Genomic DNA, 22,639 nt, shown 5'->3' on the forward strand with positions numbered 1-22,639 from the left:
CTGTCCTGAGGGCGTGCAGAGGAGGTGAGGCCTGTACCGAGGGGGTGCAATAGGTGATGCCTCTCATGGCAAGTGAGTTGCAGAGGAGGCCTTTCCATGGGGGTATAAAAGAGGTGAGGCCTGTCCGGGAGAGGTGCTAAGGATGTGAGGCCTGTCCAGGGGTGCAGAGGAGGTGAGGCCTGTCCCGTGAGTGCAGAGGAGGTGAGGCCTGTCCAGGGGTGTAGAGGATGAGAGGCCTGTCCAGGGGTGCAGAGGAGGAGAGGACTGTCCAGTGGGCAGAAGAGGTGAGGCCTGTCCAGGGGTCAAAGGAGGTGAGGCATGTCCATTGGGGTAGAGGAGGTGAGGCCGGTCCAGGGGTGCAGAGAAGATGAGGCCTCTCTGTGGTGTGCAGAGGAGCTGAAGCCTGTCCAGGGGTGCAGAGGAGGAGAGGCCTGTCCAGGGGTGCAGAGGAGGTGAGGCCTGTCCAGGGGTGCAGAGGAGTGAGGCCTGTCAAGGGGGGCTGAGGAGGTGAGGCCGGTCCAGGGGTGCAGAGGAGTTGAGGCCTGTCCAGGGGTTCAGAGGAGGTGGGGCCTTTCCAGGGGTGCAGAGGACGAGAGGCCTGTCCAGGGGTGCAGAGGAGGAGAGGACTGTCCAGTGGGCAGAGGAGGTGAGGCCTGTCCTGGGGTCAAAGGAGGTGAGGCATGTCCAAGGGGGTAGAGGAGGTGAGGCCGGTCCAGGGGTGCAGAGTAGGTGAGGCCTGCCCATGGGTGCCGAGGAGGTGGGGCCTGCCAGGGGTGCAGAGGAGGAGAGGCCTGTCCAGGGGTTCAGAGGTGGTGGGGCCTGTCCAGGGGTGAAGAGGACGAGAGGCCTGTCCAGGGGTGCAGAGGAGGAGAGGACTGTCCAGTGGGCAGAGGAGGTGAGACCTGTCTAAGGGTGCAGAGGAGGGGAGGCCGGTCCAGCGGTGCAGAGGAGCTGAGGTCTGTCCAGGGGTTCAGAGGAGGTGGGGCCTGTCCAGGGGTGCAGAGGACGAGAGGCCTGTCCAGGGGTGCAGAGGAGGAGAGGACTGTCCAGTGGGCAGAGGAGGTGAGGCTTGTCTAGGGGTGCAGAGGAGGGGAGGCCTAACTATGGGTGCAGAGGCAGTGGGGCCTGTCCAGGGGTACAGAGGAGGAGAGGCCTGTCCAGGGGTGCAGAGGAGGGGAGGCCTGTACAGGGAAGTGGGCAGCTGCAAACGAGGCGAAGTCTATCCAAGGAAGTGCAGAGGAGGTGAGGCCTGTTAAATGGGGTACAGAGGAGGTTAGGAATGTCCAGGGGGTGCAAAGGAGGTGGGGTCTGTCCTGGGGGTGAAGAGGATTTGAGACCTGTCCAGCGTGGTTCAGAGGAGGTGAGGCTTGCGCAGGGTGGTCAGAGGAGGTGAGGCCTGTTCGGGGGATGTAGTTGAGGTAGGGCCTGTCCAGGGGTGCAGTGGCGGTGAGGCCTGTCCAGGGGGCTGCGGTGTAGGTGAGGCCTGTCCAGGGGTGCAGAGGAGGTGGGGCTTGTCCTTTACTGGGTGGTGCAGTTGATATGGGGCCTGTGCAAAGGAGGTGAGGCCTGTCCAGTGGGAGGGGAGGAGGCCATTTCCAGAGGGGGGTGGGGCAGAGGAGATGAGGCATGTCCGGCAAGGGGTTGGGAAGTGCATCAGAGGTGACGGCTGTCTACGGTGATGCAGAGGAGGGAAGGCCTGTCCAGGGGGTGCAGAGAAGGTGAGGCCTGCCAAGGGAGGTGCAGGTAACACTTGTCCAGGGGAATGCAGGGAAAGTGAGGCCTATCCTGTCCTGTGGGGGCAGAGGAGGTGAAGCCTGTCCAGGGGGGTGTAGAGGAGCTGAGGCCTCTCCATGGTGGTGCAGATAGGTGAGGCCTGTCCAAGGGGTGTATCCTGTTCCGCTGGGGGCTGGGAATTAGAGGAGGTGAAGTGTGCTGGGGGTCCATGAGAGTGGGGCTTGCAGAGGAGGTGAGTCCTGTCCTGTTGGGGTGAAGCTTGACCAGGGGGAGGCACAAAGAAAGTGAGGCCTGTCCAGTGGGAGCAGATGAGGTGAGGCCTGTCAAGCCGGGGAGTAAGGGAGGAGAGGAGGTGAAGCCTGTCCAGGGGGAAGTGCAGAGGAGGTGAGGCCTGTCCTGTGCTCTAGGTGCAGAAGAGGAGATCCACTCCATGGGGTGCAGAGGAGATGAGGCCTGTCCTGTGCTGGGGGCAGATTAAGTGAGGCGTCCAGGGGGTGCAGAGCCGGTGAGGCCTGTCCAGTCCTGGGGGTGCAGAAGAGGAGAGGCCTGTTCTTTACTGGGGAAAGTAGATGATGTGCGGCCTGTCCAGAGTGGGTGTATAGGAGATGAAACTTGTCCGGGAGAGGTGCTAAGGTGGTGTGGCCTCTCCAGGGGGTTGCAGAGGAGGTGAGACCTGTCCTGTCCAGGTTGCAGAAGAGGTGAGGCCTGTCCAGGTGGGTGCAGATTAGATAAGACCTGTCCTGTTCAGGAGTGCAGAGGAGGTGAGACCTGTTCGTTACTGGGGAATGTAGATCATGTGGGGCCAGTCCAGAGTGGGTGTATAGGTGGTAAAACATGTCCGGGAGAGGTGCTAAGGTGGTGTGGCCCGTCCGGTGGGTGCAGGGGAGGTGGGGCATGTCCTGGGGATTGCCGAGGAGGTGAGGTCTGTCCAGGGGAGTGCAAAGGATGTGAGGCCTGTCCAGAGGAGTGCAAAGGATGTGAGGCCTGTCCTGTGCTAGGGTTGCAGAGGATGTGAGGCCTCTCCTGGTGGTGCAGCGGGGGGTGATGCCTGTCCAAGGGGGTGCAGAAGAGGTAGGTCCTGTCCCTGAAAGTACAGGGGAGTTTAGGTGTGTCCGGGGGGTGGGGGGGTTGTGCAGAGGAGATACGGCTTGTCCAGGGGGTGATGAGGGGGAGAGGTCTGTTTAGGGGGTGCAGAGGAAGGGAGACCTGTCCTGGACTGGGGTTGCAGAGGAGGTGAGTCGTGTTCAGGGGATGCAGAGGATGGGAGGTCTTTCCAGGTGGTATATATGAGTTGAGGCCTGTCACAGGGGTGCAGAGAAGGCGAGCCATGTCAAGGGGGGGTGCAGAAGAGGAGAGGTATGTCCAGGGGCTGCAGAGGAGGTGCAGACTGTCCAGGGGGGTGCAGAGGAAGTGAGGCCTGTCCTGTGCTTGGGTGGCGCAGAGAAAGTAGGCCATGTCCAGGAGGGTGTAGAGGAGGTAAGGCCTGTCCTGTTCAGTGGTGCAGATGAGGTGAGGCCTGTCCTGTTCTTGGGTGGTTCAAAGGATGTGAGGCCTCTCCAGGAGGGATGCAGTGGAGATCAGGCCTGTTTGTCCAGGGGGGGTGGTCGAGAGATGAGTTTACGTTTTTTTAATTGTCCCAAGAGATTTGTGGAATGAGTGTAAGTTGCTTGTAAACTGGCCAATTGAAGAGCCACAGAGTGAAGCGCCTCAAAATATTTTAATATATTACAAGAGATTAATGCAGATTTACAGACAATATTGCAAAGGCAAAGACCGGGTAAAAGAGGGTGTATCTTTCTGCGTTCAGTTCCGAGCGTAGTGCATATAACCAGCAAAATGTGAGGGGCTGCAGGCTAATATTCTGGATGAGATTTTGTTGTAACCAAAGTACTGTAGTGTTAGAAGGGGCGATCCCAGGGGGGTCAGAATGTATTCTCCCACTCTTCCCGTGATCCACCTCTCCCAGGAATACTGCTGAATCTTAACGTGAGGTCCTCGCCGGGGAGAACACCGGGTCTAAGATCGTACACACTGAGCTCACACCACACTTATGAACGGACACCACACCGTGGATTTCAGGAAACAAGTTCTTTATCAACAGTAGAATTTTAGGCAAAATGGATACGTATTTACAAGCGATCAAGTGGTCGTAAAGTCTCAGTTATGGAGAGCAAGAAAGCGGGACAGTCTCAATATCAGGCCAGTACGAAGCGTACCCTGCGCACAGCTCTCAATCCTCGAGCCGGGGGATATGGGCGATGGTGGTCGTACCAGCTGCTGTGCTCACTCCTCTCGCTTCAGGTCGTGTTGGTAGCGTCGATGGTCCGGCCGGACCAAGGTTATCCTCGAGCCGCGACTAGGTCAGCAGGGCTCGATCCAGAGTGAACAGAGTGTCTGTCAGTTCTTGAGGAGCCGCAACCACATCAGCAGGGCTCAGGGTGTTCAGGGAATGTCCTTTGAGTTTCAAGGATGAGCCACAACGAGGTCAGCAGGGCTCCGAGGTTCCAGTTCCGTCTTCCTGAGAATGAGCTGGGTCAGCGTCAGCAGGGCTCGATGAGTTCTAAAGTTCAGTCTTCTCCTCAAGGGGTTGAGCCGCGATCAGATCAGCAGGGCTCTCTTGTCCAGGATACAATTGCCCGCTAGTTCTTGGGCGACCCTTAATATAGCGCAGTGGCCCATTGATGTCCGGACATTCGCAGGCGGAGATCTCATGCCCCGGGGCTGGCCGTAGGGGAGTTCCGTCGGCTGGCCCTTTGATCCTCTTGAACATGCGTCCGGGGATTCCCAGATGCCCAGCAGGGTCTGGAGACAGCTTTTGGGAAGGTCAGAGGTGCGATCGAAGCCAGCCCATGGGGGAAGGCCAGAGGTGTGAGCGAAACCAGTCCCCCAGGGAGGCCAAAGTTGCAATCGAAACTATTTGGTCCTATCTCACTCAGGAAGTCTTCTACCCCCCAGCCGGGCATGGCGCATCTGCAGCCTAAGTGTCGCTGGGACCAGGGTCGGGCCAGGCTAGGGGGTCAGGGACCTCGGGAAGGGTAATGGTGGCCGGTGGCCCTGTGGGGGGATGCAGGTTCAGGGTGCCCGGTACCGGGAGGAGCATGCAGGGATGGTCGTCCATGGGCAGGGTCATGTAGGGAGTGGGGCGGACAGGGAACGGGATGACCAGGGGTTTCGGGGTGCAGAGTGGGCTAGCGGGACACTGAGGAACAGGGGGAACCACGCCACGAGGCCAGGTCCAACACGCATCCCCCCAGCTGAAAGGCGGAGAGAACTACCCATCCCCTTGGGGGTTCTCTTCACTGAGGCGGAAGAACCGGGACCGGACGTCCACGTTGGCGTGGTCAGTACCAGGACGGTGCTCAACAGTAAAATCCATCCCCTGGAGGGAGATGGACCAGCGTAGTAGTTTGGGGTTCTCTCCTTTCATTTGCATTAGCCACGGAGTGGTCGATGGTTGGTTTGGACCCGGAAGTGAGTACCGTACAGGTAGGACCTCAACTTCTTCAGGGCCCAAACCATCGCGAAGGCCTCCCGCTCGATGGTGCTCTACCTTTGCTCTCGAGGGAGTAACCTCCGGCTAATGAATGCCACTGGCTGGTCTAGGCCCTTATCATTCATCTGGGACAGGACTGCTCCGATGCCATGCTCAGAGGTGTCCGTCTGGACTACGAACTCTCGGGAGTAGTCGGGGCCTGTAGTACTGGGGCGGTACACATGGCGGCTTTCAATGCTTCAAACGCTTTCTGGCAGGCGGGGGTCCAGCTAACTTTCTTTGGCTGCTTTTTGAAGGTCAACTCTGTGAGGGGGACTACGATGCTGCCGTACCCCTTTATGAATCTTCGGTAGTACCCAGTGAGCCCTAGGAAAGCCTGTGCTTCCGTCTGGGTTGTGGGGGCCTCCCAGGCAATGATTGCATCGATCTTGGGTTGGAGGGGGGCCACTAGACCGCTCCCGACCTGGTGCCCCAGGTAGACCACTGACCCTTGTCCGATCTGACATTTGCTGGCTTTGATGGTGAGGCCCGCACAACATAGGGCCATCAACACCAGAGGTGTTGTAGGTGTTCGGTCCAGTGGGAGCTGAACACCACGATATCATCGAGATATGCGGCGCTGAATTCCTCCAACCCAGCCAGTACCTGGTTAACCAGCCCCTGGAAGGTGGCGGGGGCAATTTTCATTCCGTAGGGCATCACCCGGAAGTGGTAGTGGCCATCCAGGGTGGAGAAAGCGGATCATTCCCTAGCTCCCTCCGTGAGTGCGATTTGCCACTACCCACAGGTCAAGTCGAAGGTGCTGGGATAGTGAGCAGACCCTAGGCGGTCAATGAGCTCATCGGCTCGGGGAATGAGGTGTGCGTCGGTTCTGGTGACTGCGTTGAGCCCGCTGTAGTCCACACAGAACCTCAGCTCGGGAACAGCGCCGGGGGCGGCCGCCTTCGGAACCAGAACCACAGGGCTGGCCCATGGACTGTCAGAGGCCTTGACCATTCCTATGGCTAGCATCTTAGAGACTTCGGCCTTGATGCAGGCCCGAACTCGGTCAGAGACGTGGTAGGCTCTGTGCCGTACCGGAGAGAGAAGAGGTCAGAGAACTGTCCCAGCAACTGGCGACAGTCTTCGCGCTGCTCGGGAGTGAGGGAGGAGGACAGACGCACCCCCTCTACGGAGCCATCTTTTTCTTTTGCACACAGGAGATCAGGGAGAGGCTCCGTGTCCTCTTCCACTCCGTCGTCGGTGGTGAGGAGCAAACTCAACTCGGGCCGAATGAAGTGGGGCTTGAGGCGGTTTACATGGAGGACCCTCAAGGGGGTCCTGGGAGACTGCACATCTATGAGATAGGTGACTTGGCTCTTGCGCTCCACCACTTTGAAGGGCCCGGCCCACTTGTCCTGAAGGGCACCACAAGGTTCCACCTGGGCCACACCCAAACCTGCTGGCCGGGATGAAACTCGACCAGAGTGGCATTCTGGTCATACCAACGTTTCATTTCTTTCTTGGCTGGCCTCGAGGTTTGCCTCGGCCAGCTCCCGGAACTTGCGAGTCTGCTTCCGGAGGGCCAGAATGTATCGAAACACATCTGGGGGTGGATTTTGAGGTGCTGCTTCCCAACCCCAGACGGGGTGTCCGTAGAGCAGCTCGAATGGGCTGAACCCCAAGGATTTCTGGGGGACTTCCCGGTAGGCGAACAGGAGGCAGGGTAGGAGGATGTCCCACTTGCGCATCAGGGGTACGGTTGAATGGCCGTTACCTTGAGGGTGATATGGAGTGGTGAACTTGTACGTCACCCCACACTGTTGCCACAGGGACTTCATGTACTTGGAGATAAAGTTCGTTCCTCGGTTGCTCACCACTTCTCGCAGGAATCCCACCTGAGAGAAGATCCCCATGAGGGCCCGTCCCACTACGGGGGCCGCCACCGTCTGGAGGGGGATGGCTTCGGGGTACCGGGTGGCATGATCCACCAGGACAAGGATGAACCGGTGGCCTAAGGAGGTCCGGGGGTCGAGGGGCCCCACGATGTCTATCCCCACCCATTCAAAGGGGGTACTGACAACGGGGAAGGGTTGTAGAGGAGCCTTGCACTTCCCTCCGGCCTGGCACGTGGGGCAGGACTTGCAGTGGGTCTCCACATCGGCGCGCATACGGGGCCAATAAAAATGAGTGACCAGGCGGTGATAGGTTTTGTCTTGACCCAGGTGTCCCGCCAAGGGTACATTATGGGCCAGGTTCAGGAGGAAGCTGCGGAAACATAGGGGTACCACCAGCACCCGGGCTGACCCTAGTTTGGCGGATTTCTGTTCACTATACAAGAGGCCATTTTCCCAATAGACAAAGTGGGAGCCGGACTGGTCGCCGGCAGCCTGGGCAGCAGCCTGCTGCCGCGGCCCAACTAGAGAAGGGCAGGAGGTCTGTTCCAGGCAGAACTCCTCTCGGGGAGGTCCTCCTTCCTGGGGCCACTAGGTTAACTCAGGGAGGTTGTTCAAGGTCGGGGTCTGTTCGACGGGAGGGCCTAGGGGAACTGCATCGGGTTCAATTTGTTCGCCGGGGGGTAGTTCGAGGACCTCGGGTCGCTCGCTGCCCTCCGGGTCGTCAGAGCCCGGGCTAGGGGTCTCTGGTTCCACCCCCCGGGGTGGATATCCTGGCAGTCATGGCTCGTGTGCTCATGCCGGCCCATTCAGGCAGGCCCACCATCTCTAGGTGAGTCCTTCACTCTACCAGTTTCCACAGGGAGCTCTCCAGATCGTTTCCCAGGAGGCAGTCCACGGGCATGTAGGTGCGGACTGCTACCCTTAAGTCACCGGAGATTCCCCCCCACTCAAACGGGACTTGAGCTATTCGGCAGGTGCAGACGGAATTGTCGGCGGAGATCACCCTGCAGGAGACGTGGGGGATAATTTGGTCGGTGATTAAGTGACAACGCACGGCGGTGATGCTTGCTCCTGTATCTCAGAGGGCCCCTATGCTGAGCCCGTTGACCGTCACCTGTTGATGGTATTTCTCAGTGTTGTCAGGCAGGGGGTCCCCTGGGACCATCTCCCTATCCCCGAGGGAGACTAATGTCATGGCTGCGGGCTCCCACCCCTCGGTGTCCTCCATCTCTACCTCTTCTAACGCTACTGTGGATATCTGGCACGCGGGGGGACTCGCAGCTGCGGGTTTCTTATTCAGGGGGCATTGGGGATCACTGGCATAATGCCCTGGTTGCTGACATCTGTAGCAGGCTATGCTGGCTCGGGGACCCTGTCTTCCTAAGGGGGGCCCTGTTCTAGTCACTGGAGGAGAGTTTTGGGACTGGTTTCGGGGGGGGGGGGGCTACGCTGGGGCCCAGACTGTAATCCTCGCTGCCTACCTTGACCTCCCCCTCCCCTCTGGCGGGAAAATCCTTGCTCATTTCGGCCATAGTCCCCCACGGCCCCCCTCGGGACCCGGGTGTTTGTCCAACGATCGGCCTCGACAGCAAGCTTCCGTGGGTCTGTTAATTTGCTGTCCAGAAGGTGCTGTCTCAGTTCCACAAAGCAATTTGTGGATAGGTGTTCATAGGCGATGAGGTTGAATAGTCCTTCAAAGGTGGTAACCTTGTTGCCCTTGATCCACCCTTCCAAGGCTTGGCTGTAGAAATTCACATATTCTACCCATGTGGTGCCGGGGATCTTCTTGCAGTCCCGGAACCGCTGCCGATACATCTCAGAAGTGAGTCCATATCTAGATAGTAGAGCGTCATTCATGTGTTGGTAGGAGTTCAGGACGGTGGAGGGCAGGTCTAGCATGGTGCCCCTTCCTTCACTGAGGAAGCGCCCCCACAATCTGGCCCCCCAATCCCTCTTGGGAACCCGGTGGGAGGTCATGGCGACCTCGTACGCTTTAAACCACTGCTGGATGTCGTCTCCCTTGTAGTACTCTGGGCAATAGCTTGCTTAATCTCCACAACAGCCTCTACAACACTGGGATGCCTGACTTCACCTTGGGGGTGCCCAGGAGGGGCATCTCACAGGGAGAGCCAGGAAGGGTGCCACAGGGTTATACAGCGCCGGGACGCCCCGTTGGGGCAGCTGTGCACTTTACAAAAATACACTACACTACACTACTTTGCCTGCCCATAGTTAGAGTAGGGAAGCTCCTGGAACCTTCTAGAATAGGGGCGGAGTCTGCTTTTGCCGCCTTAGAATGTGGTCACCTGACCTGGGCATATATAAGTTTTTAGTCAGTTGGGTCATCACTGACCTGGGGTAACCTACGCAGGAGACTTAGGCGGTAGGGCCTAGTCAGGAACCTATACCACTGGGGGTGACCGGGTTTAGGCGCTGTCCACCAAGCTGTGTGAGGAACACTGAACTAGCCCACTAATCTGGCCCGGCGGGAGGGGAACCCAGGGACCATCTGCACTGACCTGCTTAGGAATCCTGTCAGCAGCCTTCAACTCAACCCCCACTCAAGAAACTACCTACAAATGGCGCAATAACCACCAAGCGCCAAGAAGAAACCCACCTGCGCTAATCAGAACTACTGGGGATCAACTAGGTACTGGGCTGTGCCATCTCTGCCCCCTCTGTCTGCACCTGGGGCCCCAGGGCTGCCCTGCCTCATCCCCTCTGAAAAAACTGCCTGTGCGGCTTGGCTGCTTTCCCTACCTACCCAGCGCTCTCCTACTGTGCCCCTTTGAGAAGCGCTATGATTCGGGAGATTATTGCTGCCCTTGAGAAGCGCTGTGTCCACAAAGCGCTATTGTGGAGACTGCCCCCGAGTGCTGACTCTGCTAAGCGCTAACTCTGCCAAGCCTACTGCTAGCCCGAGGCGTTACAAGCGACCACACCAGTCCACCCTGGCCCTGGGCCCAGAAGCGCTGCTGACCCGAGAGCCCCGCCGAGGCTCTACTACAGAACTCACAGTCGCGGCCCGGCGCCGCGTCAGCGAAGTGCCGTCATCATTCGCAGGGCCTCTGAGGAGCCCGGGGCTCCGCCGTCGCGACCTAGGTGCTGCTTCCCCAGTGGCCCGACTGCTGCACGTCCTTCGCGGTGGCCCCCGGCATCACAAGAGGACCGCCGGACTCCGGAGTGGGCCGCACTAGGACCTGAAGCCTGTCTCCTCATCATGTGACGGGGCGTGTCTTTCCCCACCTCCGCCAACGCCGCACTCCCATTGGGCCATGAGGCCGCGCTCCCGCAGGCAGCACTGCCATTGGCGGCTGCGGGTGCTCCATTGCCTCGGCCCCAAATGATTGGCCCACGGCCCCAGAAGCCATCCGGAGGCCCGGGGACCATCCCTCGCCAGAGCGGGGCCTCAACTGCTGCATCGGAGGCCCAGTGGTAGCCCATGCCATCACCGGCCCTGCTCAGGAGGCTGCATTATTGAGCGGGGTGGGCTCAGAGGAGAGCTGAGCCCCGCCCCGCCTACAACCCCTCAGAAACCTCCGCAAGGGCTCCCCGAGGAGCCGAAGAGACCAGGTACCCCCCAGGGAGGCGGGCGGAAGGCCAAAGGAGGCCCCGAGTTCGCCCCACCCCTGGGGCACATTGTTGTTGGGCCCAGTTGGCTCTTATTAGCCCAAAGAAATCGTCCCTGAACTGGGCTAAGACTCTGGTAGGCCCCTGGACCCGGGGCTAGATAAGTTAACCCCTGCCTGGGGTAAAGTGTAACACCAGACCCTGTCGCTTTATGAGTGGTCCATTCTGGATATCTGAAATGCTAATTTTTAGCCGGATGGGTGGTTTATTAATGCCTAATGCAATGGTTATTCCGGCCTAATGAAATGTTGGCTTTGCCTGACGTGATGTTTGTTCTCTTGCCTAATGAGATGTTCACCCTGCTTAAGGAAATGTTTCACTTTCAATGACATGTATTACTCCTGCTCAGGGAAGTGTTTTCTACTCCTGCCTAATGCTGCATTTCCGGAATGCCTACAGTTACCTGATGCAATAATTATTACAGAGTAATGAAATGTGTAGTCCTTTAATGAAATGGTTATGGTGATATGCTACAGTGAATATTGAATTGCTCCCCTCACCCCCCTCTGATGAAATGCTTTGCCGAGACATTGATGCTTTGATTATTAATTGCCCTGAACCTTGAACTTAGATAAAACGTATTGATTTTTACTCAAACCTCTCTGGTGTGGTGTCAGTCCTTGTGTGTGTTTCCTGTCTCAGTGGATGTGTGTGCTGTATGGTCATTTTACACCTAAGCTTTCGGGTGCCTACCTGCTCGTGCCAGGCTACCCCCCGGGGAACTGGTGACCCTAGTTCCTACAAGGCCTATATCAGGTTGTATAGGCTGCTGCTGCTCCGTTGTCTTCAATGGAGATCTACACATTTCAATGTTTCCAGCTTTGTCTCGTGAAGGATTTATTTATACTGACCCTCCGCATCATCCATTCATATAAGTTATAGATAAATAGTACAAGTGTCGAGAGACCGAGAAGAGACGATACGCTTCATCTATGTAACAGCGATTGCGCAATTAGAGGCCAGAGTCACCCGCTGGATCTCATTGCCCCTGTCACTGGCGACCAGGGCGTCACTAGTGAAAATGGTAATTCTACCTCAGTTTTTATATTTATTTCCAAATATACCATATTACCCTGGAGCACACTTCTTTAAGACCCTGCGATCTGCGCTGATCCGTTTGGTGTGGGGTGGCAGACAACCGCGCCTAAGGTGGGAGGTTCTCACACAACCGTATTGTAAGGGCAGCTTTGATATACCTGACTTTGAGATTTATTATTTAAGTGCACAAGCTCACTACGCGTATCACTGGATGGCACCTACGCCATTTATGCCCCAGTTGGTGGTGGAGGATTGGGTGGCACGTCTGCTCCCGTTGGGGGGGGGGCGATCCATGGCCCGTTGGAAGCTGTGGAGACTCCATTCACTACCGTCACTAGCACAATGGATGATTGGAAACATATAGCGAGCATCCTAGAGGTGCAATTGCTGTACTCGCCACGATTGCCAATTATATATCACCCCAAGCTCCACATCCTGCAAGAAACAGGCTTTCAGGCCCTGTGTAGAAAGTTGAGGATAGCGTCCTGGGGCGACCTCTTTGCTGGCGGCCAGTTCCGAACCAGTTAACTTTTCTTTCATGACCTTAATCCCATGCCCCTGGACTTTTTCTTATACATCCGTCTCCGACAAGGGATGCGGATGGTGCTTCCGAACTTTCCATCAGAACCGGAGGCATTCGCGCCCCTACACCTCCTACTTGAGTGTCCAAATTGAACAAAATGATCAGAGACTGTAGAGAGAGTGTTACTAGTTCTGCTCGTGATAAGTGGTCGGATGACATCGGGCAGGAAATGACGGATAAGCAGTGGAAATATTGCTGCACCATCACGGAAAATATATCGGCTAGTCGTAGATTCAAGGTTATCCATTATAAGTTTCTACAGCATCTATATTATACCTCTGCCAGGAAATATCGCTTTCAGCTATCAGACAATGACAGATGTGAGAGGTGTCGGAGGCCTGAGGCAGGGTTCTTGCACTTGGCATGGGAATACCCGGAGGTGAATGAGTATTGGTCACAGGTTCACGCAGCGCTTGAGAATATGATGGGTAACAATATAGATGGTGATCCCTTGCTGATGCTGCTGGGATGTACGATGCATATTCCGAAAACGGCGAGGACATTTATGGACATTGCATTGCTGATGGTGAAACGTAGGGTTGCTTGCAGATGGGGGAGGGGAAGAGCTCCGAAATTCAAAGATTGGCTGCGCGATCTTGTATACTGCTAAGAGCAAGCTGCTGTATATGCGGAATTGTTGCCATTGTCGTCTAGGCCGAAGGACATATGGGGCCCCTTACAAGGCTACTTGCTGAAGGTTGAGGAGAGAGCGGGTGAAGAGGATGCGGAGACAGATACCCCTGGGGGGGGCGACTCCCCTCATTTCAGATACTTAAGTGGAGGGATGGTGGTTTTACTCAGAGACTCTCGCTAATACTGAATCCTGTGATTATATATTATACTTTTGCACTAATGGGATGCGAACTCCTGTGATGTTGAGGGCAGATTTGGGGATGTTAGAGACTGTTCATTCTTCTGCTTTGCTGTGATTGTGTTTGTTCACTATACGTTACATTTGCTGGAATTTTATTGTCGCTCCTCATGGATGCAAAAATGTTGCTCAGAGAGCATGGTTTGTATAAATCTAAAAGCCTGGTTGACTGATTTATGAACGGTGGGCAGAATTATGTACAAGTACATTAACATACCTTTGCAAACCAGGTTCTTTTGATTTGCAAGTTTCATGGTTTGTAAATGGAAAGATGGGGGTTATGAAGAAGTGGACTGGATTGTTAGGGTTTGTTCTCTGAGACTGTGGGTGCGCTCTATATTCACAGGGACCTTTTCCAGCAAGGGATCATGGTTTTTGGTGAACCAAAAAAGTATTTATTCATGCCCATATTTGCATCACACGGGCCTCTAGAGAAAAAGAGATTCTTTTGTTTTGTAAGTTCAGGACGTTTTTTTGTAAAATGTGATGAAGTGTGATAGTCGTCTGACGCAAAACTATTTCTTTACTTCCTTTCAAGGTTTTCTGGGATGACCAGGCAGTGCAGCGTGGCTGCCACCCTTGGAGGAACAAAATATAATATAACTGTCAGGTAAGGATTCCTATAACTCTTAAGTTTCCTTTCCCCCTGTTTCTTCTTTCTCTATTCCCTTTCTTGATCTCTGTTTTGTTTTTGTCTCTTCAGCTTCAACATTTGACTCCCTCTGTGCACTATTCTTGTTGTCATCAAACTTCTGATAATAATATGATGGAGCCACATTCCTCCTGGAAATGTTGGGGGGGGGGGGTGTAGTGCAGATCCAGTTCCTTTTTAGGTCAGTTTTGCCCAGCAGTTCCTTAACTCTTGGCACATTTGGCTTCTCCTCTACACCACGTGATACTCTCCCCCCTCTGACTGTTATTTGGGTGTCTTTTTTCTCTTGATCTGACTTCTATCTCTTTACTTCCTCCTAAACTATCCTTTTCCGTCTTATCTACTACAAGCAAAAGACACAGTATATGTGTGTGGACACACATGCACACAAGGCTTGCTTTAGGGTGGTGCAACCGGTGGAGCCGTACCTGGTGCTGACCTTGGGGGAACTGTGTTTAGATGTAACTTATGGGTTCACTAGCATCTGCTGAACAGTTTCCTGTGCTGGACCCCTGAGGTCAATGTGGAAGATAGCTTTTTTTTCCTTTCCTCTATTTTGTGTTTTTCTTTTCCTGACCCTTTTTGGTTTCCTTTACTGTTGTGCTGGTTTTTTCACTTTTTCAGGTGTTGCAGTGCCTGGGTCCTGTTGGAGGAGCATGATGAGTTTTGAGCCACCAAGTAAGTACTTATCATCCGCACAATTTGAAATAGTAAATTCCACTGAGCTAACTGGACACCGTGTCAGTCTACAGTGGCATTTAAAGCAGCGATTAAAACTAGGTAAATTCCTTTGTACAATAAAATGTCCCTTCTAGATACCTTGAAAAAGGAATAGATGAATAGTTTAAGTGAGTAGGGGAGTAAGTAACATCTAATAATTCATTAAAAGAATTACAAATATCTCACTATCATGCCAGCCTGTTTCACAGAGTGTAAATTGATAGTGTTGGCTGCTTCTGAGAATCTATGTCGCAATATATGTGCAACTTGTGTTTCTTTCTTAATTATTAAATACGTTTTCTCTCACATCCATGAGCTCCAGTAATCCGAAGCTCCCAATCTACAGTATCCCCGAGCTGTTTCACCACTATCAGAAATGATACTCAACAGATTTCCTGGCTTGTTTTTGTCAATACTTTCTTTGTGAAAAGTATAAGGTCACAAATATTTTTTATTTGTTTTCATTTACAATTTTTGACTCCATTTCTACAGGTGACTGAAGCATGAACAGAAAAAAGAAGGTTTCAATTTAGTGAAACACAACGAAAAGGATTATTTCAAGGAAAGTTAAAACATTCTCGAGCTCTTGAGAAGAAACACATTCTATGTGCCAGGAATGGTGAGGATGTTGGTGCGGAAGAAACTGGTGAATGAGAAAGTTGTCAAATCCCTATAGTAAAATGGCCATAAATGTTTACCAAGTGTCAGTAACTGAGATTGAGGAGAACATTGGCCACAATTGATCCCCACGCTGTGCACTTGAGAAAACTCAGTGCTGTAATTCTGTTTTTATGGTTTATGAGAAATGCTTTTGAGACCTAAACCCTCCCCAACAGATCAGTATCCGTAGACGTGTTGTGATGTGACAGAACCGTCAAAAAGACTAATATTCCTGGTTTACAAGCACAAGCTTTTGTCTCTGTCTCCTGAAGACGAGAGGAGAGAAAAGATTGTTTAAAAGAAAGTCATTGTAAATACTCTTTCTCAGATGTCGTTACAGCAAAGATACTGGATTACCATTTCCAATATAGAAAGATTTTCCCTACCAGCTCTGTCTCTTGGGTTGATCCGAGTGGTTTCAAAGTGTCCTTTAACTCCAAAGTCTATCATGTTCCTGTCTTAGCCACTGTGCAAAAAAGCATATACTGGCACAGAAAGTATAAAAGGGGCCAGTGTTACGCTATTGATAATTCATAAACCACTCTGGAAAGCCCATATCATCTGTCATTACTGGTATGAACAAACATACCTAACAGGCAAACACTAAACCCCAAAGACCTTATCAGTGCTTTTAAAACTCCTAAATCAAATGTGATAAACTAGAATCACTAAATGAGACTAATTAAACAAGAGAAACACAACAAAAAGGATTATTTTAAGGAAAGTTAAAACATTCTCAAACATTCCGGGCATAACTTGGTGAAAATTAATCCATGAGAGGTCTCTTAATCCATACAAGGGGCTCCTCAGTGAAAGTTAATAAGACAAGTTAGATCGGTGCCTTTAAAGGTAGGAAAATAATTTCCAGGTAAAAACTATAATTAGTTGAATACATATGTTAAGAAGAGCATCTGAAATGTATTTTAGAAGTTAATGCTGAGTTGTAACATAAACAAGTACACAATCAGAAATCAAATTCAGTCTTAAGATGGCATGTAGCCAGGAACAAACCCAACTTGGAGAAACAAACAACTCGAATAAGAGCAATGACTGTGGGAACAACTTTAGTCATCAATCCCACCTCACTAAACATGAGAAAACTAGCGCTGGACGAAAACCCCATCAGTGTCCCGAATGCCAGAAAGGCTTCAATCACAAATCCAATCTCACATTGCATGAGAGAACCCACACTGGGCAAAAACCTTATCAGTGCTCTGAATGCTGTAAAAGCTTCAGTCAGAAATCCAGCCTTACTGTACATGAAAGGACCCACACTGGACAAAAACCTTATCAGTGCTCTGAATGCTGTAAAAGCTTCAGTCATAAATACAACCTTACTGTACATGAAAGGACCCACACTGGACAAAAACCTTACCAGTGCTCTGAGTGCCTTAAAGGATTCAGTCAGAGATCCAGTTTAATTGAACACGAGAGAACTCACACTGGACTAAAACCTTACCAGTGCTCTGAGTGCCGGAAAGGTTTCAGTCAGAAATCCAACCTTACTGTGCATGAAAGAACCCACACTGGGCAAAAACCTTATCAGTGCTCTGAATGCTGTAAAAGCTTCAGTCATAAATCCAGCCTTACTGTACATGAAAGGACCCACACTGGACAAAAACCTTACCAGTGCTCTGAGTGCCGGAAAGGATTCAGTCAGAGATCCAGTTTAATTGAACATGAGAGAACTCATACTGGACTAAAACCTTATCAGTGCTCTGAGTGCCGGAAAGGTTTCAGTCAGAAATCCAACCTTACTGTGCATGAAAGAACCCACACTGTGCAGAAACCGTATCAGTGTTCTGAATGCCAAAAAGGTTTCTATCACAAATGTGGTTTAACTCAACATGAGATAATCCATACTGGGCTCAAACCCTATCAGTGCTCTGAATGCCAGAAAAGCTTCAGTCGGAAAATACCTCTCACTCACCATGAGAGAACTCACACTGGGCAAAAACCTTATCAGTGCTCTGAATGCTGTAAAAGCTTCAGTCAGAAATCCAACCTTACTGTGCATGAAAGAACCCACACTGGGCAGAAACCGTATCAGTGTTCTGAATGCCACAAAAGCTTCAGATTGAAAACAACTCTCACTAGACATGAGAGAACCCACACTGGGGATAAACCTTATTAGCTCTTTGAATGCTGGAAAAGTTTCAGTCGGAAATCGGTTCTCACTCAACCTGCGAGAACTTACCTAGAAAAAACGTCATCATTGTTCTGAATGCCTGGGAAGAGTCTGCTGGAGATTCAGTTTCATTCAACAAGAGAGAACCCACAATGAGAAAGAAAATGACTCGTGCTCTCAATGTGACAAAAACTTTAGTTGTAAATGTAACATTTCTACAATAAGAGAGACAATGTGGGAAAATAAAAGGTGCTCACTGTAAACCCTGGGGGAGGAGCTTTCAGACTCGCATAACATTTACATGAAGCAGCCACAAAGACATTGATCCATTGATTGTCCAACAAACTGTCTACTGAGAAAAGCACACAGCGTGGGATGGACATGCTTGAATTAACCTCATTCTTTTGTAATTATTTGTGGCCTCATTCCATTCAGTGTGTTTTGTTTGCTGAGTGTTTATAAGCAATGACTGACCCACAAAGTCCATTCGATCCTGAACTTTGAGACCACGCCTACAAGGATCAGGAATGCTTGAACCTCAAACTGTTTCCAGCCTTAACGAGCCTCACCAGGGGGCTGCAGCAGGAGTCCCTCTGTCATAGGTCTATATGGGACCAACATCTGTTCATGTCTGTGCCACGTAGGGCTGATCATTGAGAAAAACTAAAAGTGATGGATGGACTGGTAGTTAATCTCTGCAACATCCCACCACATCATTCTCTGGTCTTTGTGTAACTACAGATGAAGTCAGCCATATGCAAACCATTCTTGGCCCCATCCTAAATAGGCCTAATGACTTCTGTTCCAAAAAGACACAGCCTTGTATTACAAAGATCCACATGAGTGGCCTCTTTCCATCTACTTTTTGTTTCCAATGGAACCTGCTATCTCCTTAACCATGCCTCAAGCCTGCCAGGTTCCATGCTTTGGCTCTTATCCTCAACCTTGAACCGTCTCCATAACTTGGAAGCTCCGAAGACTTCGCAGCTGTTGTAACTGCTTGAAGTTTCACACATTTTGATGGCCGTGGATTCAGGTTCAACTTGATGACCCAACTCTACTCTATGGGAATTTCGCACTTCAAGCCACTTCTGTGCAGCTCGTCACCTTCTGAGACTGGTTCAGCCAAAAACACTGCATCAAATTCCAGTGTTAATCATTACCTGAGACTAAACTTATCTTTGTCCTCTCGAACATAGCTCCCAAAGTCAGCTACAATTTTGTTGGTGACTTCTTGATTGATTCAGTAGAACTGCTTGTTTTTTATTTATTTACCTTTTTCTTTGGTTTTGACAGTTGTTTTTGCTAATTAATAATCCTTAAATCACAGCCCACCTTTTGATTTTGCTTCTGAATAATTATTAAATATTCTTTTTGCTCTAAACTTGATTTGAATCTTACAGTTCCTTGTATATTTTTAATAAACTGTATTGAAATTTGTGACTTCCACTGTTTTGCTTTTCCTTCGAGCATGTCTTAGGCCACACTGCTCAAGCCATGTTACCAAAAGCGAGCTAAGAACACTTCAGTAGAAGACACATTTACCTTTGCTGACCAAAGTTTGGGAAAAGAAAATCAGGCTGACTCCAGAAAGCACACTAAGGTTACTGTCTTAGTTGGCTTCTGCACCACCTGTAGATGCAAAAATCAAAAATTATGAGGGAAGCTGTTGGTAGCTGTGCCCCGGGAATTTGAGACTGCCTCTCAGTCTCAAGCAGTTGAAAGAGCTCAAGAGGCACCCGTCAGAGATTCATGTCTCAGCAACTAAGACTGCTCGCTCCTGTCATACAACACTCACACTGAATCACAATCCCTGTGCAATGTTCAAACTTTTACATAAACAAGTTGTGTTGTGCTTTGTGTACAGGCTTTCACCCCCCTTTGTATGTAAATGAGTTTCTGTGATCAGACACCCCAGGCTCCCATTTCTTCTAGTGCAGATGATAATGTGAGAACTGTAACGAGATCACAAACAAGAGCTGTATTGAGAAATAATCGTCTTCCAAGTCACACAGTAGTTTGTAGTTCTTTATTAGTATTTTAAATGTACATCCCCCATCCCGTTCCAAGGTAGAGTAAAGTTTGCGAAGCGCGACTCTCTTGTGCCCCGCTTCCCAGGTTAAGTCCATAAGAACAGAAACAGAGTCCAATTTCCTGAAGAAGCGCAGAGGCAGGTAAACTAGAGGGGTCGAGAAGCAGTATAAATGTATTAACAGCATTTTTGCTTTTCCACTCTACCCATGGGTCGATAGTTGCAGGGAGCCCCAAAACAACAGGGAGCTGCAAACCTTGGATATCACCTAAGTTGCCCTGAACACGTTCATTGTCGTGTGGTAAGTTCATCGCCTAATACCTGAAGATGTTAGGGTGCCACCCCAGTGCTAATTGGGGCAGCACTTCCTGTTTTAAGTTGTTAGTTTGCGCATGGAATATAAGCTGGATTTCGTCAAATTTAGCCTTAGTCTAGAAGCCCTACCAAAATCGTCTAGAACATCCATCACCTGTGGTAGATACGAATGCACGTTCCTGAGGTACACAAATGCATCATCAGCATACAGTGATATGTCCTCTCAATTTGTCCCACTCAGTATACTGATTGCTGGGTCCTGTGACCGAAACAGGACAGCGAACAGATCCATGGATTGGGCAAAAGTAATCGACAGCGGGCATTTTTGCTGCATTCAAAAGAAACTGAGATCTCTGCCTGTCTGGATGTGGGCCAGCATGTTGGTGTAGAGGAGATTTATCCAGTGTAATATTTTTGGGCCTAGTGTCATGCCCATCAGCACTTTCATTAAGTAAAACTACTCCAGGGTGTCGAAGGCCTTCTCTATATCTAGTGAGAGTGCTGTGTATGGAGACAATTCATGAAGATTCTTTTCCATCAGCCGGAGAGGCGCCATAGGTTAAGATATATTTTTCTCCCAGGTACGAAATCATTCTGGTCTTGGTGCCAATGAAGAGAGGCAGGGGAGCAACCTGTTTGCAAGGACCTTCCTGCAAATCTTGTGGTTGGTGTAGAGTGGCCAATAGGAGCGTATCTCCAGGGGGGTCCCTGTTGGGCTTAGGCAGGACCAAAAACATAGCCTCCCATGGGGATCCCGGCAATGTGCCCTCCTGCCAGGCCTGTTGGTACATTTGGAGTAGCTTTGGAGAGAGGGTTGCTCTGTAGGTGAAGTAAAAGTCCACCTGGAACCCGTCCATCCCAGAAGTTTTGTTGCACGCGATCTAGTCAATCATGAAGCCAATTTCCTCAGTGGTCAGGGTTTCGTCTGGTGTATGTCCCTGAAGAGGGTTAAGTCTGGGGATTGTCAGTCTATTCAAATACTCATCTAATTGGGGCGCTTGCACTCCCAACACAGCATGGTATACAGACGTCTGATACTACAGGAAAGCCTGGTTTATATATGCTTGTACATTCAATATCTCTCCCACCGGGGATCTGCTGGCCTTTCTGGGGGTCTTTGAGGTCAACGACCTTAGTAGCCATGCTAGTATCTGATAGTGTAGTGTTCCTAGTCTGACCTCCTCCTCTCTTTACTCCTTTCGCAGAGGGGTGATTGTGTTCTAGTTTCATGCAGCTACCTCACATTTATTTCCGTTGTTCATATTGTTTGTTCAAGAGAGAGGTTCTGGGCTCACAAGGCATGTTTTACACCGTGCTACATCTTGATGCACAGGCCTTATGTGAGGCCCTTAAAGGTACCCCACTCTATCACTGTCGTAGAGGCAGTTCTTTCCTTCGCCTCAAAGATGGCGATAAGTGTACCTTCAGTATCACAGAAGACTCTGTCCTGTAGGACCGGGGCACACAGCCTCCTAGTAGGTACTGATGCATGTCGTCTGCCCCACTGAATCATTATTTTGAGGTGGTTGTGGTCCGAAAGTGTGTGGCCTAGACATTCAGGTCACAAGACCAAGGAAGCAACAGAGGGATTGCATAGGAGCAAGCCGATTCTAGTGTGCAGTTAGTGTACTGGTGAGAACAACGAGTATTCTCGTGTACGAGGATTCATCTGTCACCGGATGTTTCACATCTGGGTAAGCATAACCCAGTCCACAATGCGTGGGTCATTCTGATTGCATTCTCGTGTTGTGGTGGGGGAAGGATCTATCTAGGGAGGTATCATGGGCAGAATTAAAGTCCCCACCCCATACACTCGGCATTGCCAGGGCTTGTATCAAGGGCTTGGATGAAGTACAACTGTCTCAAACTCAACACAGACAAGATGGAAGTCCTCATTTTTGGAAACAACACCTCACCATGGAATTACACATGGTGTCCCATGGAGCATGGCATACCCCCCATCAACATACCATGCCCATAACCTCTGCATCATTGTGGATAGCAAGCTATCCATGAAAAAACAGGCCAATGCAGTCTCATCCACCTGCTGCCACACCCTTTGGAGGCTCCACAAGAGCTTCAGGTGGTTCCCAGCAAACACTAGAAGGACCATCATGCAAGCCCTCACTACCAGCAGACTGGACACTGGAAACACAATCTGTGTAAGAATTACTGCACGCCTCCAGACGAGACTCCAGACAATACAGAACTCAGGGGCAAGACTCATACTCAACCTCCCAGAAGGATCCAAGTCACACCCCATCTCAAGAAACTACACTGGCTCCCAATTCAGAAGAGATGCCAGTTCAGGAAGATGAGTCATGCCTACTTGGCCTTGCACAACGTAGGACCAGCATACATCAACAAATGCCTGACCTTCCACTATCAATCAATCAATCAATCAATCAATCAATCAAAATTACTTTATTCGGTATACAGCAATACCACAAAAGTACAATACAATTAGAATAAAAAAAACACAAGAAATAAAACCTTCTACCGGGTACCTAGACAGTTGGTACAAAATATTAGCAAATAACAGTGCAAATCATCGTGGGTAATAAGGTTAAAAATGTGCTAAAAGTTAGAAAGTCTAACACTCCTGAGCAGATTACATTCAAAAAGGGCAAGTTATGAAACAAGGGTAATATAAAGCCAACATGTTAAAAAAGGAAAAACCCCCAAGCATAAAATTCATCTGTGTAAAAAACAAGGAGAAGGGCATCATAAGTGTCGGTACCAAAGAGAAAAAAGGATAACTTAACGACCAGTGTCATTGTGAGAAGTTGGCCCGATATGCAGCGTTCGCTATTCTAGCGACCGCTATGTATCGTTCCAAACGACCCTTATGGTGATTGGTTGTAAGTCAACCTATAGACCAGCTATCCTAGTAGCGTGGATACGAG

The 22,639-nt window shown here is 50.9% G+C and overlaps 1 protein-coding gene across 1 annotated transcript in view; it reads left to right on the top strand.

The window, feature by feature from the left end:
• The window catches only part of LOC147737615 (uncharacterized), a 94,552-nt gene extending 77,103 nt beyond the window's left edge, over positions 1 to 17,449 (top strand). Inside the window, exons 2-4 of the mRNA XM_086938628.1 lie at positions 13,765 to 13,836; positions 14,503 to 14,556; positions 15,091 to 17,449. Coding sequence (XP_086794754.1) covers positions 16,247 to 17,392 — 1,146 coding nt within the window. The 5' untranslated portion in view covers positions 13,765 to 13,836; positions 14,503 to 14,556; positions 15,091 to 16,246 and the 3' untranslated portion in view covers positions 17,393 to 17,449. The remainder of the gene's footprint in view (positions 1 to 13,764; positions 13,837 to 14,502; positions 14,557 to 15,090) is intronic.
• The last annotated feature ends 5,190 nt before the right edge of the window (positions 17,450 to 22,639 follow it).

This window comes from Lissotriton vulgaris, chromosome 1_1 (genome assembly GCF_964263255.1).
Source record: "Lissotriton vulgaris chromosome 1_1, aLisVul1.2, whole genome shotgun sequence".
Classification (NCBI taxonomy): domain Eukaryota; kingdom Metazoa; phylum Chordata; class Amphibia; order Caudata; family Salamandridae; genus Lissotriton; species Lissotriton vulgaris.